This window comes from Lissotriton helveticus, chromosome 3_1, assembly GCF_964261635.1.
Source record: "Lissotriton helveticus chromosome 3_1, aLisHel1.1, whole genome shotgun sequence".
In the NCBI taxonomy this organism is placed as follows: domain Eukaryota; kingdom Metazoa; phylum Chordata; class Amphibia; order Caudata; family Salamandridae; genus Lissotriton; species Lissotriton helveticus.
In genome coordinates this window covers 417,428,378-417,446,102 of record NC_136061.1, presented here as the reverse complement: position 1 = coordinate 417,446,102, position 17,725 = coordinate 417,428,378, and the positions used below count along the sequence as shown (strand labels likewise).

At 45.4% G+C, this 17,725-nt stretch overlaps 1 protein-coding gene across 3 annotated transcripts in view; it reads left to right on the top strand.

Moving 5' to 3' along the window:
* ICA1L (islet cell autoantigen 1 like) overlaps positions 1-17,725 on the top strand; it is a 399,387-nt gene that overhangs the window by 227,996 nt on the left and 153,666 nt on the right. For all 3 annotated transcript variants that reach the window (XM_078680242.1, XM_078680241.1, XM_078680240.1), the window contains one exon: positions 15,721-15,770. In XM_078680242.1, coding sequence (XP_078536368.1) covers positions 15,721-15,770 — 50 coding nt within the window. The remainder of the gene's footprint in view (positions 1-15,720; positions 15,771-17,725) is intronic.

The window sequence follows — 17,725 nt, the reverse complement described above, 5'->3', positions numbered from 1 at the left end:
ACAATCGGCACCATAGTCCGCTGCATATTTCAAGCCCACAGATGGGCCTCAGAGCATTAGTACTGCTCTCATCCAGTATGGCATCCCAAAGTGATCCGGTAGTTACCAGGTCTTCGGCCCCCGTATACGGCACCCCGGGACGGCACCACCTCATCAACTACGGGGGCCGAAGACAATAAAAGGTTCTGTTGAACGGCTCTCTGGTGCAGTGGCGTCCTTATGCTCTGGGGCATTTGGGAGAAGATTTGTACACGGCAGCCTCGGCCGTGGAGGATGCACCGCCTGGCTGAGTGAATTCAGGTCTGCGGGGTGACATCGATAGCCCGAGCGCAGCACAGAGACATTTTCTGATTTGAAGCCGCACATCCTTTTGAAAGCCCACTGGAGGGCTTTATCTTTGTGAAAAACATTGGGGAGATTTTGAATATGGACACAAGCACGGACCCTACTGAGGGAGAATATTGCACACTGCTATCCCCAGCATGCACTTCACTGGAGAAGGCATGCCATGGGTACATTTTGGTTGCGGTGAACTCCGTGGTGTGTTGTTGCCCCGCCCTATGATGAAGGTGAAAGTTCACCGAAACGCGTCAGGGACCCTTGAATTGTTTGAGAAAGGGTGTGCTGCTTCTGCAATAAAAGGTTCTGTTGAACGGCTCTCTGGTGGAGTGGCGTCCTTATGCTCTGGGGCACTTGGGAGAAGATTTGTACACGGCAGCCTCGGCCGTGGAGGATGCACCGCCTGGCTGAGTGAATTCAGGTCTGCGGGGCGACATCGATAGCCCGAGCGCAGCACAGTGACATTTTCTGATTTGAAGCCGCACATCCTTTTGAAAGCCCACTGGAGGGCTTTATCTTTGTGAAAAACATTGGGGAGATTTTGAATATGGACACAAGCACGGACCCTACTGAGGGAGAATATTGCACACTGCAATCCCCAGCATGCACTTCACTGGAGAAGGCATGCTATGGGTACATTTTGGTTGCGGTGAACTCCGTGGTGTGTTGTTGCCCCGCCCTATGATGAAGGTGAAAGTTCACCGAAACGCGTCAGGGACCCTTGAATTGTTTGAGAAAGGGTGTGCTGCTTCTGCAATAAAAGGTTCTGTTGAACGGCTCTCTGGTGGAGTGGCGTCCTAATGCTCTGGGGCACTTGGGAGAAGATTTGTACACGGCAGCCTCGGCCGTGGAGGATGCACCGCCTGGCTGAGTGAATTCAGGTCTGCGGGGCGACATCGATAGCCCGAGCGCAGCACAGAGACATTTTCTGATTTGAAGCCGCACATCCTTTTGAAAGCCCACTGGAGGGCTTTATCTTTGTGAAAAACATTGGGGAGATTTTGAATATGGACACAAGCACGGACCCTACTGTGGGAGAATATTGCACACTGCAATCCCCAGCATGCACTTCACTGGAGAAGGCATGCTATGGGTACATTTTGGTTGCGGTGAACTCCGTGGTGTGTTGTTGCCCCGCCCTATGATGTAGGTGAAAGTTCACCGAAACGCGTCAGGGACCCTTGAATTGTTTGAGAAAGGGTGTGCTGATTCTGCAATAAAAGGTTCTGTTGAACGGCTCTCTGGTGGAGTGGCGTCCTTATGCTCTGGGGCACTTGGGAGAAGATTTGTACACGGCAGCCTCGGCCGTGGAGGATGCACCGCCTGGCTGAGTGAATTCAGAGTGGTCCGCTCTCAGGAGACCCAGCCCTGTAGCTAGCTGTGCAATGTCCTGTTGTAGGGCCGTGCGTGAGTCAGCAATCGCCGCCAGTATGCGGTCAAACTGCTGCTGCATCTTAGGATCCTGGGGTGTTCCCGCTTTCTCCAATTCAGCCTGGGACTGCATTTCCGGCGGTTGGGGCACTCCCCCTTGTTTCCCTTTTGTTTTCTCCATGTTCTGGACCTCCAGATTGTGGTCAGGTGCAAGTAGGCTCACCACAGTGTCCGGAACTCCCAGAGGATTACCAGTGTCCAAGTCCTCCCCAAACGAGCTCAGGTGTCCTGCTCGCCAGGAAAGCCCCCTCTCAGTATCACAGATGCCCCAGCTTACAGGTCATCAGCCTCCCTCAACAGCTCAGATTCGGGACTCCCCGACCAGATCCAGACTTGTCGCCTCCAGTCCCCTATCAACAGTGTCGTGCACTCGTACTTATGAGCCATAGCAAAAGTAGAGGAGCCACGATTCGAACCCCCTCACGAGGCTAAAGTAATGCTACGTCACCTCCTTCTAATCCTCTCAGTACTTACCCATCCTGCTGTTCCAGATCAAGGCCCGCTCCTCCTGCTCCTGAGCACTACAATGGGGTTAAATGCTGGCAGCTTGGCCCTCTCATCCAGGGCAGCTCGGGGACATGCTCGGCCAGATCCGCATCTGATTTCACAGTTCCATTGGCCCGAGCACTTGCCACCTGTCACCCTCCTTATCCTTCCTTGCTCCTCTGCCGGCTATCTCCCAGCTTTCTGGGCCACCTCTCCCAGATGCGAGCCTCCTTGAAATTGGCAGCGCCCCCACCTTTAGACCATCGGACGAGCCCGTAGTGGTCCCCTCATCATGGGCCACAGCTCTCCGCCTGCTCACTCCTCCGCCCCCGCCGCAGCTTGCAGGCCGCAGACGCCCCCCGCGACCGCCTCCGCAGCCATGGGCTGCAGGTCAGGCCGCACCCCACTCACCGAGGCAGGTTTGAAGGCGCTGCTGCTCCACCACGTGCCGCTCAGTGCCTCCTCTCCGCCACACGCCCTCCAGCCCTTATGGCGCAGTTTCAGGTGATCAGGGCCGCATGGTGCTTATACTCCGTGCCCGCCTCCTTCTTTCCGCAGTCCGCCCATGTGCAGAGCTTCTGCGGCGCAGGGCACCACAGCTCACAACCCACTCATGCACATCCGCACTCTACCTTTCAGCAAGTCCCTTGTTGCGGCACCACTCCGGCCCCAGTTACTTCTTGCCCTCACAGCGGGTGGCTACGTGCGGCCTTAGTCTTAAGCCCGATCGTTCTCTGCCAGCGCTGCCGCCATTTTGGGATCCGCCACCGCCATCAATCCCGGGCCGACATACTGCCCAAAACTCTCGCTCCATGCCTTATTTGTTGTCGGGCAGGCGCCAGGGCAGGTCCGCACCCCTCCTATTGCGCTCGGTGCCACCGGGTGATCCGAAAAACGGTTTTATATCAGGATTTTTGTGGGGATCAGTGCGGAGCTCGGCGCTCACGCAGCCAGCTCCATCGGCCACCAAGCCACGCCCCCCTAAGTTGGAAACACCATGTCAGAAAAAAGGTGTAGGGGAACGCAAAAAGTTTAGGGAACTTTAGCCAAAAAGGGCCAAGTCCAACATAAACATTGTCAAACATTTCACCCCCAGTCACAGATCTGGGTTAAATCCATTGTTTTTCGGTTTGTCACCTCACCCCAGTTTTTACCCAGCTATATGCAAATCAGTCTTGACCCTGCTTCCCATGGGAATAGTCCTGCCGCAACTGCCAGGCCAGGTCCTCCCTGGACCGGAAAACAAGCATCCTGGGACCAGTTTCGGAGACTCACCCCTCATCACCCAGGTGAGCATGAATCCAGTGCCTAGCAAGCACGGGACCCACATCTGGGCATACCCTTCCCACTTAGGGCAAAAATTGCAACACAACTGGGGTGATGTGGTGAGCAAAATGATTGATTAAACCTCGATCGGGTACTGGGGATGAGTGTTTGAAAAGTTTCAACACTGTCCATTGTTTTATTTTGTGATGTTGCGAGAAACAAACAACAACAGAAAGGGCTAAAAATAAAGGTTGCACAATGTAAGAGCCTGGTCTGAAACGTAATCTCACCAGCATTTCCTCTGTAAGTGCAGTATTTTATCAACAAAGCAAATCACTCAAAGACACCCCACTGAAGTCTTGTGGATAACAGTTTATGCAGTTGCAAACCGCTAACTGAATCAGTATGGGTCATAAAGCTCCCCTGGAGATATGTGTCACTGCTTCACCCGATCACTCAGAATTTTTTATATCCTATTAGGTATACATCTTTGGTTTGCAGCTTTTTTTTGAGTAGTACTGGGAAAAGTTTAAATATGAAAGGGAATAAACACGATAAAGGATATGGGACCATACCCCTCAGCAGTCCTAAATGTGAATGCAGACATTGTGCAGACCTACTAACAAAAGAAGGGACCATTGCTGTGAATGAGAATGTGACCAAAAACCTGAACCCTTGGCGATTATTCACAGATATTAGAATGTCCAGCAGCTGACAATCAGGACGGTAAATTCTCTTGGGTTCCTCTTCCTCATGACCTGGAACCATATAAATGTGCAGCTCTATTTATAAAATACTAATTCTTCAACAACAAAAAAATATCACATGTAAGTCATTGCAGTCTCTTCCAGACCAATGCTTCCTTCTTCTGTATTGAAATCTGCAGGGCCAGCAGTCTATTTAAAAGTTGTCAACGAACTCTCTTTACTTTGCAGTGCCATTAGTTTCATCTTGCCATTCTAAAGTGTATGCAACATGCTTGTTCTGCTTTTTGCTGGAACAATAAAGTAATGTATTAGTATACCGGATCAGAGTGGATCCTGGCTAATCCAACAATTAGTATGCTGGAGGCAAAGTATGGAAGAATACCTACCTCCCTGTACAGAAGATGAGGGTAGGGCCCCTCCTGAACTCTCTGAAGTCGGACATATGTCCTCTTCAGTCTTCAAAATCATGTCTAATTTAGTGATACCAGCCCTAACAGTTGTTGAATGCTTATTTTACCACTAGGGTTGTGCACCAATTTTGAAAGGAATAACTTGTTAAACCTTTCCTGACAACATACACGTGTTCGAGGCATGTGGGCTGCTGAATTCATATCTTAGCATAGATCGCCGCCTAGTGTTGGGTCCGGATGTTTGCACCTTGTTGTCTTGGAAGAGTCTTCGAAGTATCACGAGATAGGTGACTCCTCCCCTGGACTACAGTGCGCATGGGCATCTTCTCCATCCTCAGATTGTTTTTCTCCGCCATTGGGTTCGGATGCACTTCGTCAACTCCAACTTCGAGACTGAAGTATTCCAACTTTCTAAGACCAAAAACCTTCTTTTTTCGTCGGTATTGTTTCCGCTCTTAATCCCTCGACTCAACAACACTTTCAATCTCTCTCCGGTCGTCGACGCGGGCCGTTGGGCCTTTTCGACGCCACATGGGCCTCCTGCCGATGGAAAGGGTCCCGTTCAAAAGATGCCCACAATGTGGATCCAAATTTCCACATAGCGATAAGCATACAGTATGCAACAGGTGCCTATCTCCTGAGCACAACGAAGAAAACTGTCCAGCTTGTGCTCAGTTCCGGTCGAAGAAAACTATCTGGAACCGAAGAGCTGCTCGACAAGAGATGCAGCGACAGGCACCTGAACCGGAAAACATCTTCGATGACGAACATGAACTCTCAGAAGCGGCGGACTCCGACCTCGAGATAGTCACCGTCGAGGACCAGTCGGACTCCGATGACCAGATCACACTGGGGCAAACAGTGAGTACCAAAGCCCCTCCTCCGCTTACACCTCCAGACAAGGCTCCCGTCAAAGTATCGCCTAAAAGCCTTAGCCGAGGCCGACATACTGCTTCAGAAGCCCCACCTTCCGGCTCGGCTCCGAAGACCACACCCAAGCCTTCCGGTATCGTGGGACCGAGCAAGACATTTCCCCAAAAAGTCGTCGATCCGACGAAGACCGTCGACCCAAAGTAGGTCGTCGATCCCAAAAAGGGCGTCGACCCGAAGAAGGAGGTCAACCCGAAAACTGCCATCGAGCCGAAAAAAGCCATCAAGCCGACAAAGCCTGGCGAGCTGAAGAAGGCCGCCGAGTCGAAGACTACTGTCAAGCCAAAGAAGGCCGTCGAGCCGAAAAAGGCCATCGAACCGAAAAAGGCCATCGAACCGAAAAAGGTCCTCGAGCCAAAAAAGACCGGCGAACCGAAAAAAGCCGTCAAGCCGAAGAAGGTCGCCGAGCCGAAAAAGGTAGTCGACCCAAAAGACGCAGCAGAGCCGCGAAAAAAGGCCGTCGAACTAAAGAAAGTCGTCGAGCCAAAAAAGGCCGTAGAGCCGAAAAGAGCAGTCGAGCCGACAAAGCCCGTCGAGCCGAAGAAAGCTCCATACCCAAGAGTTCTCAAGCCCGAGACTCACCACAAATCAAAGAATAAAGACAAACAGGCGACCGATCCCAAAACCTCGGCGCCGAAGCCACGGACAGTTGAGGAAAAACTTTTCCATCCAGATCCAGTGAGCCCACAACAACACAGACTGTATATAGACCCTGGTACAGGACATATAACAGTTTACAATAAGAACAAAAGAAGATTGGACACTGAAACCCTTCTCCTGTTCCTCCTAAGAAAAAGGACTTTGGAACATCTCCTTCAAGACCTTTTACACCTCCTCCTTTCACCCCTAACATGCCTTATGTTCCATATTCTCCTACACACTTAGATTATGACAAGACAGAGGACATGGGGGAAGATCCTCAGGATGACTTTATACAACCTGACGATCAGGGAAACCAAGATGCCACATGGAGTGACCACAATGACCCTAATGACCCATATGATCCAACACCCATACCTGATCCCTCTCCATATCCCACAAAACCATCCCCTACTGACGACACTGTCGTTTTTTAACCAGCTAGTGGATAGAGCAGCTCAGTATCATGGCGTACACATGCACATTGACCCTATAGAGGAAGATTTCCTATTTAACACCTTCCCAATATCAGAAAAGAGTGTACGTATACTCCCTATGCTAAAAGGAGTACTAAAACACGCGCCAGACATATTTAAAGACCCAGCCAGAGCACGTGTCCTCAATCCAAAAATTGAGAAAAAATATAAACCAGCCCGTACAGACCCTTTTTTTATTAAGTCTCAGCTACCATTAGACTCACTAGTCGTCTCTAATGATAGGAAACGGGCGAATTCACAAACAACGGGTGATGCTCCCCCTCCTGACAAGGAGTCAAAAATCTTAGAAGCCTCAGGTAAAAGAGTGGCCTCACAGGCAGCAAATACCTGGAGAATTGCCAATATCCAAGCACTCCTAGCACGTTTCGACAGAGCGCACTACGACCAACTGGAGGGATTATTACAACACCTACCAGAACCTTATAAGGCAAAGGCAAACGACCTAATACAGGAAGGGAAATTTATCACTAACGCATCCATAAAATGCGCCCTAGATGCAGCTGATACAGCCGCTATGTCTGTCAATACTAGCGTATTACTACGCCGGCATGCCTGGCTCCGCATTTCGGGTTTTAAGAATGAAGTGCAATCAACAATACTTAATCAACCCATTAACCAAGATTTCTTGTTTGGCCCTGCAGTAGATACCATCTTAGAGAAGATGAAAAAAGATACTGAAACCGCTAAGTCCATGGGTGCACTTCAGTTCCAACAATCTAGGGGCTCCTTTCGTCGCTCCTCCTTTCGAGGATCAGGCAGAGGTAACACATCCCAGACTTCCTCATCATTCAAAAGCACCACAAAAGGCACCTTTAATAAAGGCTCCAATAGAGGAGGTTATAGAGGGAACAGTAACAAGGGCAGAAGACGTGGTGGTAACAACACCAAAGCCTCCACCGCCACTAAACAGTGACTTGTTCACACTCCCGACCAGACCATTTAACACCAGTCGGAGGGAGAATAACACAATTCCTACAAATGTGGAACTTCATCACCACAGACAGGTGGGTGAGACAAATTATCCAGTATGGTTACTGCCTGGAACTCATTTCTACTCCCCCCAACATACCGCCCAAACACCGTCCAATGTCCAAAGAACACATCACGCTGTTACAACAAGAGGGGCTCTCCATGCTAGAAAAGGGTGCCATAGAGCCAGTCCCACTTCAACACCAAGGGACAGGAGTATATTCTCTATACTTCCTCATCCCCAAGAAAGACGGATCCCTCAGACCAATATTAGACCTAAGACCTCTGAACCAATACATACTCTCAGAGCACTTCCATATGATCACTTTACAACAAGTGCTCCCACTGCTCCAGCAAGGCGACCTCCTCGCTACACTAGACCTAAATGATGCTTACTTTCACATCCCCATACATCCAGCTCACAGGAGATACCTCAGGTTCACAATAGAGGTTCAACACTATCAATTCAAAGTTCTCCCCTTCGGGGTAACTACAGCACCAAGGGTTTTCGCAAAATGCCTAGCAGTAGTAGCAGCACACCTCAGACGGCAACACATCCATGTGTTCCCCTACCTCGACAATTGGCTCATAAAAGCCAACTCATACTCACAGTGTGCCAGCCATACCTCACAGACAAGGCCATTCGATATGGATGAACTGGTCAGGCAGATTTGCGTACACTTTTCCACCAACCCCACTGATTCCATTAGTGGCACGCAAACTAAGGCAACAGTCACTCACAATGATCCTGGTTGCTCCCACATGGGCAAGACAGCCATGGTACATGACACTGCTGGAACTCTCTGTATTCCCCCACCAAAAGCTACGCCTTTCGCCACAATTGCTAACACAGAACCATGAAGAAATCAAACACCCAGATCCCAATCAGATGAACCTAGCGATCTGGCTCCTGAAGTCCGAGAATTCGGATATCTTAACTTGCCTCCTGACTGCATGAACATTATCAAGGAAGCAAGGCGTCCGACTACCAGGGCATGCTACGCAGCTAAATGGAAAAGATTTGTAATTTATTGTAATAATAATCAAATCAATCCATTAGATCTCTCTATCCAAAACTTAATTTGTTATCTGCTACACCTTCAGAGATGTAACCTAGCGTACTCATCCATAAGGCTACACCGTGCTGCTATAGCAGCATATCTTCAAAACAGACAACATGTCTCCCTGTTTAGAATACCATCTATCAAAGCTTTTATGGAGGGACTTAAAAGAATTATCCCTCCAAAGCATCCACCTTCTCCAGTCTGGAACCACAACATAGTACTTACCAGACTCATGGGACCTCCCTTCGAACCACTTCATTCATGTGAATTACAATTCTTAACATGGAAGGCGGCTTTTTTAATTGCCATCACCTCTCTCAGGCGAGTGAGCAAGTTACAGGCGCTAACCATTCAAGAACCTTTCATGCAAATACACCACAATAAGGTAGTACTCCGTACAAACACTAAATTTATGCCAAAAGTTATCTCCACTTTTTACATCAATCAGTCCATAGAATTGCCAGTTTTCTTTCAAAACCCGCAATCAGTAGCTGAAAGAGCTCTACACACACTAGACGTTAAAAGAGCACTGCTATATTACGTTGACAGAACAAAATCATTCAGAAAGACAAAGCAACTATTTGTTGCCTTTTCACCACAACATAAAGGTAATCCCATTTCCAAGACAGGAATAGCCAGATGGATCGTTAAATGCATTCAAATATGCTATCAAAAAGCAAAGCACACTTAAACAGTTTCCCCAAGAGCACACTCAACGCGCAAAATGGGGGCATCCATGGCTTTCCTAGGAAATATTCCCTTAGTAGACATATGTAGGGCAGCTACATGGTCTACCACACACACTTCCACTAAACACTACTGTGTTGACGTGCAAGCTAAGCAACACACTGCTGTAGGCCAGGCTGTCCTTAAAACTCTTTTTCAAACCACTGCAGCTGGTACAGGTGACCATCACTAGAGGAGAAACTGCTATACAGTCTATGCTAAGATATGAATTCAGCAGCCCACATGCCTCGAACGGAAAATGCTACTTACCAGTATGCATCTGTTCTTGGCATGTAGGGCTGCTGACATTCATATCGCCCACCCTCCTCCCCGGTGCCTGTCACAGCTGCACGGTTACATTCTTAATATACATCTACATGGTCATCTCTTACTTTTCTATACTCCATCTTTGCCACAATGGCGAAAAACAATCTGAGGATGGAGAAGATGCCTATGCGCACTGTAGTCCAGGGGAGGAGTCACCTATCTCGTGATACTTCGAAGACTCTTCCAAGACATCAAGGTGCAAACATCTGGACCCAACACTAGGCGGTAACCTATGCTAAGATATGAATGTCAGCAGCACTACATGCCAAGAACAGATGCATACTGTTGTGCACTGCTATTGGACAACTGAAAAATGAGTTTTGGGACTGGAAACTAGCTTGGTCTCTGTCATGGATGAACTCCGGATGGGCACTGATAACGGGCATCCTTCTGACTTTATTTATTTGAATTTGTCAGCTTCCTTTAATATGGCGGCTGTTGATTTAAACGATTTGGCGCCTGCCTGGTTTTCCTCTTTTCCATCCGAGAGATGCCAAATGCTAGCTCTTCCTTCTAATTGAGCTTAGTAAATAGAGGTAACTTGTGGTTTCCTGCAGGGGTCTTTTCTCTCCCCAATTTTCTTCTCCACAGGCAAGTATTATTCTGCAGTTAAGGGAGGAATGGTTGTCTTACAATTACTAAATCGATAGTTCAACCCACATTGGGTTGAATCACCCTCTGCACAATCTGAACCTCTTTGTGATAAGAGGGTTTCAAATGTATGTGATCTGTTGAAAAACAGTAATCAATGTTTTTAATCCAATCTGTTTTCTGTATATATAATAACTTCAATTCAAACCATTAATATGTAGTGTTCAAAGGCAGGAGAACATATGGCCCAAGGAGATATGGAAAACTCACATCAAATTATACGTACGGTTCATTGATGACATTTTCCTTTTATGGACTGGATCAGATACCCTATTGAAGAACAAAATCTTATCAATGACAGAATCCAATTCACCTTTGACATTCAAGAGGAACATATCACATTTTTGGATGTGCAGATCTCCAAAACATTCTATGGTTTTGAAACAGATCTTTTCAGAAAACAAACAGACAGGAATAATATTCTTCATTACAATAGTTTTCATCAGCAGCCACTTAAAGATCACCTACCATATTCACAGCTACTACGGGTCAAACGAATTTTATCTAATCTAACCAGACTCGTAAAACAGACAACATAGATGTTTTCACGCTTCACTGAGCGAGGATATCCCAAAGCGATTCTAGATTGGGCACAACAAAGATGTCAAACTAAAACGCAAGAGGAATTGTTGAGAACAACACCAAAATCTACCCAAAACTGCATGGTAGTAGTGTCTAAATTTCCTACACTTAGTCATGTATATAAAAAAATAATCAAAATACATTGGGCGATCTTAAGCATGGAACCAGATTTTAAAAATGTGTTTGCACAACAACCTATCTTTGCTTAAAGAGAAGAAAATTTGGGAGAAATTTTGAAAAATACTGGAAGTAAACCACAAAACATCCTATTCAAAGGGACTCGAGCATGCCACAATTGTAATAATTGCAACATCATTCCAGGAACCAAGATGACACACCCTAGGAAAGGTACTATCATCAACTTGAAAGTCACGGCAATATGTGATTCAAAGAACTTAATCTACCTCCTAAAGTGCCTTTGTGGCATGGTATATGTAGGAAAGACTGAGAGAAATATTAAGACAAGGCTGAATGAACACAAAAGTAACATTTGTAACAAGAATATCAAGTCGAGAGTATCTTGTAACTTCAATGAACATAGACACAACATCAGTCAATTAAAATTCCTTGTTCTTTAAATCATCGACAAGATAGAAGGGAGAAACAATACCAACTTCTTACTCCAAAGAGAGAACCTATGGATCTGCAAATTGGATGCCCTCAGACTGCACGGAATGAATGACAGGCTGGAGTTTCAATGTTATCTTTAAACATTGAGTCTGAATTCACCCATGCACTTAATTTTTTGAATGTACAACTTCTTGACATTTTCTCATCAAACGAAGATGAACTCTGCATTCACCCTCATTTTTTTACCTTTTCATTTTCACCAGTTTGGTATCCACACTCGGTGTGACCCACCCATGATTCACACGCTTTCATTAATTTTACATTTTTCTTCTAGACTTCATAGCTTACTTAAAGAGACTTTTGTATATCCAAGAGTATCTTTGATTTAGACACATTGATTTGGTTCTCCTTTTGACCACAGCAGCATGTACTGTTTTTTCATTCTTATAATTTTTTCATCTTCAAGATGGCCAACTCGCCAGATGTTTAACATTGCTCAACTTCAGTTCCTTTTACATAATACCAGCAGTTACCTTTGGAATCATTGTGTTTCATTCCTCTCTATACTTTGGTTTTGTTACGATAACATTCATATATATATCTTGTGTTTCATGTCAGTATTCTCCATGTAACATGCATTCTCATTGATATTTTGTTTTTTCCACACCGATAATTCACATATGACTATATTCAAGATGGCCGACGTGCGCCTCATCCAGTAGAGTCCTAATTTTATGCTCACTAACCAGTATGAGACTTCCTAAATATGTCCCACTAATGGCTGACACTGTTTCCAGCTTCGACTAGGAAGCGAATACTTGATTACACCTTTGACTAACCCAGTCTAGTCTTCTCATCGAGTAAGTTCTCGTTTAATTCATCTTAAGTAAATCACCTTGTTAGTTTCTTAATAATTCACTGGATATCTTGTCACCATCTACTGGTTCACTTTGACCTCGCCGTCTATTTAATAACTGACTTTTAAATAATTTGTGATATCATTCGTGTACCATTTGTGTATGTTTTTGCTGCCGCTATAACACTGCTAAGCACGCTTTACTCTATCATTAGAGTTTGTCACTTTCACTTAACGCACGTGAGCAAGCTTAGTATATCATATGTGTATGTCTTAACTGTCGCCGCAACACTGTTGAGTATGCTCCGCTTTTCCACCAGATCTAGTTACTTTCATCTAACGCACCAGAGCACGTTGATCACTTCTTATTTATTTTCTCCTCCACAACACGTTCCGTTCGTTTTTACCACAAACCCACGATATGTTCATAACGCTACAGTTGCGTTCTGATTACCGGCCATTTAGTTATATAGCGTTCTACATTTTGATTTGCTATATGCCTTGTACATTTATTAGACGTTGAACAAGATTGTATGTTATGATTACCTAGTCAATATCACATTTCATGAATGGCATTATGGTTTCTTTGATTCTTCATGGCATTTTTGCTTAACTTTAGAGTGATCCCTGACGAAGGCCACCCCTCCCGAAATGCATTGGATTTTGGAAATGTAAAAGGATCTTGATGAGATATGAATACTACATATTAATGGATTGAATTGAAGTTATTATATATAAAGAAAACATATTGGTTTAAAAACATCGACTACCGTATTTTTTCAACATATCGCATAAATTTGAAACCCTCTATCACATAGAGGTTCAGATTGTGCGCAGGGTGATTCAACCCAATGTGGATTGAACTATCGATTTAGTTTATAAATTACGCTCTGGATCAATTAGCGATACCCCAGGAGCACATCAAGCTATAACTACCTTTATTTAACGCAGTTAAAACCAGAGGCTGTGCACGAGCACATACTTGAGTGTCTTACAATGACAACACTCATCTGATCCTTGGATTCAGTAGACCCCCTTCTGAGTTCCAGGCGTTTTCCCTAGCATACCTGTCTGTAATCAAGGCTTGGATGAGTACCAACCTCCTGAACCTCCATCCCATCACGACAGAGGTGCTGATTCTCTGCCAGGATAATCTGTGAACTCCTTCTGCCTGACCATTTGGGATGAGTTCTTACCCTCTTCTTAGTTCATGTTTAGGAGCTTAGGCTTTTTCTTTGATGAGAAGTTTGAGTTGAAGAAAGATCTTAGAGCACTTGTAGTCAGAGCAGGAATCCGGTCCGTACCATATTATGCGAAGTATTGCTACTTAGGCCTTGTCGCCACTGTCATTTAAAGATTCCAGTGTACTCAGAATATGGCTATTAACCTGATTGTTGCCTCACAGAAATTTGATTTGGTTTTTTAGAGGTACTCCTAAAGGCTGCACTGGCTCCCCGTGCATCAGAGTATTCAGGTCAAGGCCCTTTTTATTGCTCTAAGGGCATTGTTTTGCCTGGGAGATATATATATATATATATTTATTTAATTTTTCACTCCAGTTAAAAGTTCCTCCTTTCACTTTTCTTTTGAAAGCCTGTTAGAAACTCTGCATCCTGGATGTCTTATCTGATAGAGACATCTAGCTGCAGATTCCTTAATTTGTGAATTCTCCCCGGGCGTCAGACTGGATCCGGAATTCTTTTCTTAGCGGTACTTCTGACTTTCTAATTGATTGTAATCAGAATAAGTTCACATACTGCTCTTATGACATCGCTTACCATGAGTTGTAGCCGGAGACTAGGACCGCTGCCAGTGACCACGGGGTAAAGAGTGGCAGTCATGGGAACGACCCCTGGACCGGGAGGATGACCGATGCCGTGAGGAGCTGGAAGCCTGTGACAAACGTGCCGTCAGACGTTTCATGCGCCGCAGCACCTTCCGCATCAACCGCTGGCAGGCGTCACACTCGTCGGCGTCATGATGCTCGCCCAAGCACCACATACTTGTGGGTAAGTACCCGACATCTGGCGAGCACAGGACCCACAGGACTTAAACCAAGAGAGCATAGGAATTTTGCACACTGTTTCAGACGAGAAAGGTTTGTCACAGCAGGCTGAAAAACAGCTAGAGATATGCTACTTCGAAACTGTGTGCAACGTGGAAAAAGAAGAAACTGACGACAACGCACTGGAGGGGACTTATATGGCTCCACTGACGTCATACCTGGAGCGGACGTCGTACGGATCCATGTGCCTCCACCCCCAGAGAGCGCCCCCCTTGGCACGGAGAGGTACTGCTGAGAAAACATTTCCTGATCCAATCTGACACCTGGGGAGAATTCACAAGTTAAGGAATCTGCAGCTGGACTATGTCTCTACCAGATACATTGTTACGAAAGATAAGTAACTTTTTCTTTAGCGCTTTGATTGCTGCAAGGGACTATTTTTGGTTCTACAGATTTGGAATTCACTCCTCCTTAAGAAAGGTCTTTTCTTTTAGATTTATCTTTCCTCGTCTCATCTTTATTAGCTATTAGTTCTTGGGAGACAGTCAGAAGGCCAAAATGCTATTTTGCTGGGTATTTTCCTTAAGAATGCCCTAAGCAATCCGAATGGTCTCAATTTCAGGGCCAATTGTGATTGATTGTAAGGATGAGTCAATCAGATTACTTTGACCCTTACAGCCAGTCCAAATAGGTCCTCTTTGCTATAAAAATTATAATTGGCTGGGGACAGTTACTCAAAATATCTGCGAGTATCCTGCACTTCCTTGGACAATTTTTCGCAATGAAATTAGCTGACACAAACTTACCACAACTCATAAGCCCGCCAGCATCTCTTGGCAGTCTGTGAACCTATTCTGATTACAATTAATTAGAAATGGTCCCAGAGGTATTTTGACTGGCTGTTAAAAGCCAATCAGAACAGATGTGGTGTGGACTGCCTTTATTGTAGAGAAGTCTGGCATCTATCAACAGTCCCTGGCATGCTGCAGGACATCTCCCATTGAAAGCATGAAAGCAGAAGCTGTTCTCCAGAAAGGAGGATTCTCCATGGAATTTGCTTCTGTTGACAGCACATTTTGCCCAGTTCTAGCCACTGAAAATCCCTATTATAAAAACATTCTAGATGAGACACATATGTGTGTTGCATATGGTTACTTCAATCAGATACATTTGATACTGATCTACTGATTGTTAGGTGAACTTTGCCATCTTCCATTCTGATGGTATACTGCCACATGCTCAGATGTTTTTCTTTTTTTTTTCAGACTCATAGCATTGGACGAAGACACCTGCGAAGATCTGTCAACTAAAGCAGGTAGGACTTAACAGTAGGATTTGTGTTTTTATCTACTCCTCTTTTAAGAAATGTACCAGATGTAGAGAATATATTTCCCAGTGTACATTGTCCCGGAAGAGATGATTTTCTCTGCAGTGATGCAGATTTTAAAATGTGGTCCTGAGCCAAATACTGAGTACCAATGAATGTCCTATCATCCTGTTTTGTACTGATCTCTTTGGATAATGGTTCTCATAAATAACGCCCTAAAAAGTAAGCTGCCTTTGTATATAATTCTTAAGAAACATTATACTAGATCAGGGTTCAGACATCGCAGACATATGACCGTGGCCCGGTGGAGAGAGGAAGGGTATGAAGCGTTGGGAGATCTATACCCAAGAGACCGGTGTATTACATTTCAGGAAGCACAAGAATATTTTATGGTAGGCCCAGGGCAGTTCCCAAAATTTGCTAAATTAACTAAAACAGCCAGAGAAATCTGGACGGATTTCCCGAATTCACCACAGGTGTCACACAGCTGCAAGCAGTCCAGGATGTGGGCTGTTCCAGACATTTGGTTTCCCGACTACGCAGCCCTCAAACAGGTCAAGCAAACAATAGAGCTCTCAGCGAGATGTTATTGGGAGGCATACATAGCGAAACCCATAATGGAGAAGGAATGGGAGGGAGTGTGCACTGGTCAGGGGAGTCTCTAGCAATGCTCGCTTCAACCTGGCTTATTTTCATGTCCTACACAGAGAATACCTCTCGCCAGTGAGAATGACGAAAATATATCCGGACAGGTCTGACAGATGCCGTAGATGTTGTACAAGTGGGGCGGATTTTATGCATATGTTATGGCTTTGCCTGCACTTATTTGTATACTGAGTAGCGGTGTTTCACATACTCCGGAGAGCCGCTCATATAACACTTGAGCACTGCTTGAGACACTGCCTATTGAACCTTTTTGCATGTCTCTAAAATAGAAAAATGCAACATGGAATAATACTACTGGGATTGGTGCTTGCGAAGAGTGGCTATAAAATGGTTATCTCTAGTGTGCCCCATGCTGAGTCAATGAATAAGGAATGGAGAAGAATGGGTGCTTGCGGAGGAACGATGTATGTGGGAAGTGTGGACAGATGAAAAGGTGGAGGAAGATTGCCAGATATGGGCTGAGATGCATGAGGGTATAACACAGACTGGGGAGAATCAGGACGCATATAGGGACGCATAGGTCACACAGACAGACACGGGTCCTGAGCACACAATAGAGAACTCATCCTAACACTTTGATGAGTCATGAGGGAGAGATGAGTGGAAAGCTAGGGGTGGGGTCCAATTAGAGGAGTGGAAGAGGGCCCTGTTCCTGGTGTCATCGTGTATTGGAGGTAGTGCCACTCACAATGTTTTACTTGCTTAATGTGCCTATTTCACTTGATCATCTGTTGTAACTTCAAAATCACAAGTAGAGATGATTAAAGAAATGTTATGTCAGGGTTATCAGCTGTAGGTGCACGAGGGCTAGACATATGCCAGATTCATGGGATATCCCTATATACATTTAAATTCACTTTGTGTAGTTTTATTTTATCCTAGTTACATATTCAGTAGTTATCCTGATAATTTGACATAAATCTAGCCCTCCTGGAACTGTTAGAGACAACATGTCCGGTCTTAAGATAGCACGAAACATAAAGATTAGTTGAATGACCATTGCAGAGATCTGTGTGTAACCAGAAGGTCATTTGTATGAATACTGGAAGAGCAAGCTCCTGTTTCTGTTCCAGGTTCAATAAACGGAGAGCCAATGTATTGTGGAATAGAATAATCCAACCCTCTGAAATAGGTGATATTATCTCTGAAGTGTTATGTAAAAAGGAGGTATTACAGAGTTTGTATTTTTAAATGTGAACGAGACACGTGGGGAAACAGTCTATCTCTTTTTGTAGATATGCAGCTTTGTGGATGCCAAAGGCCACCGTTATTTGTTA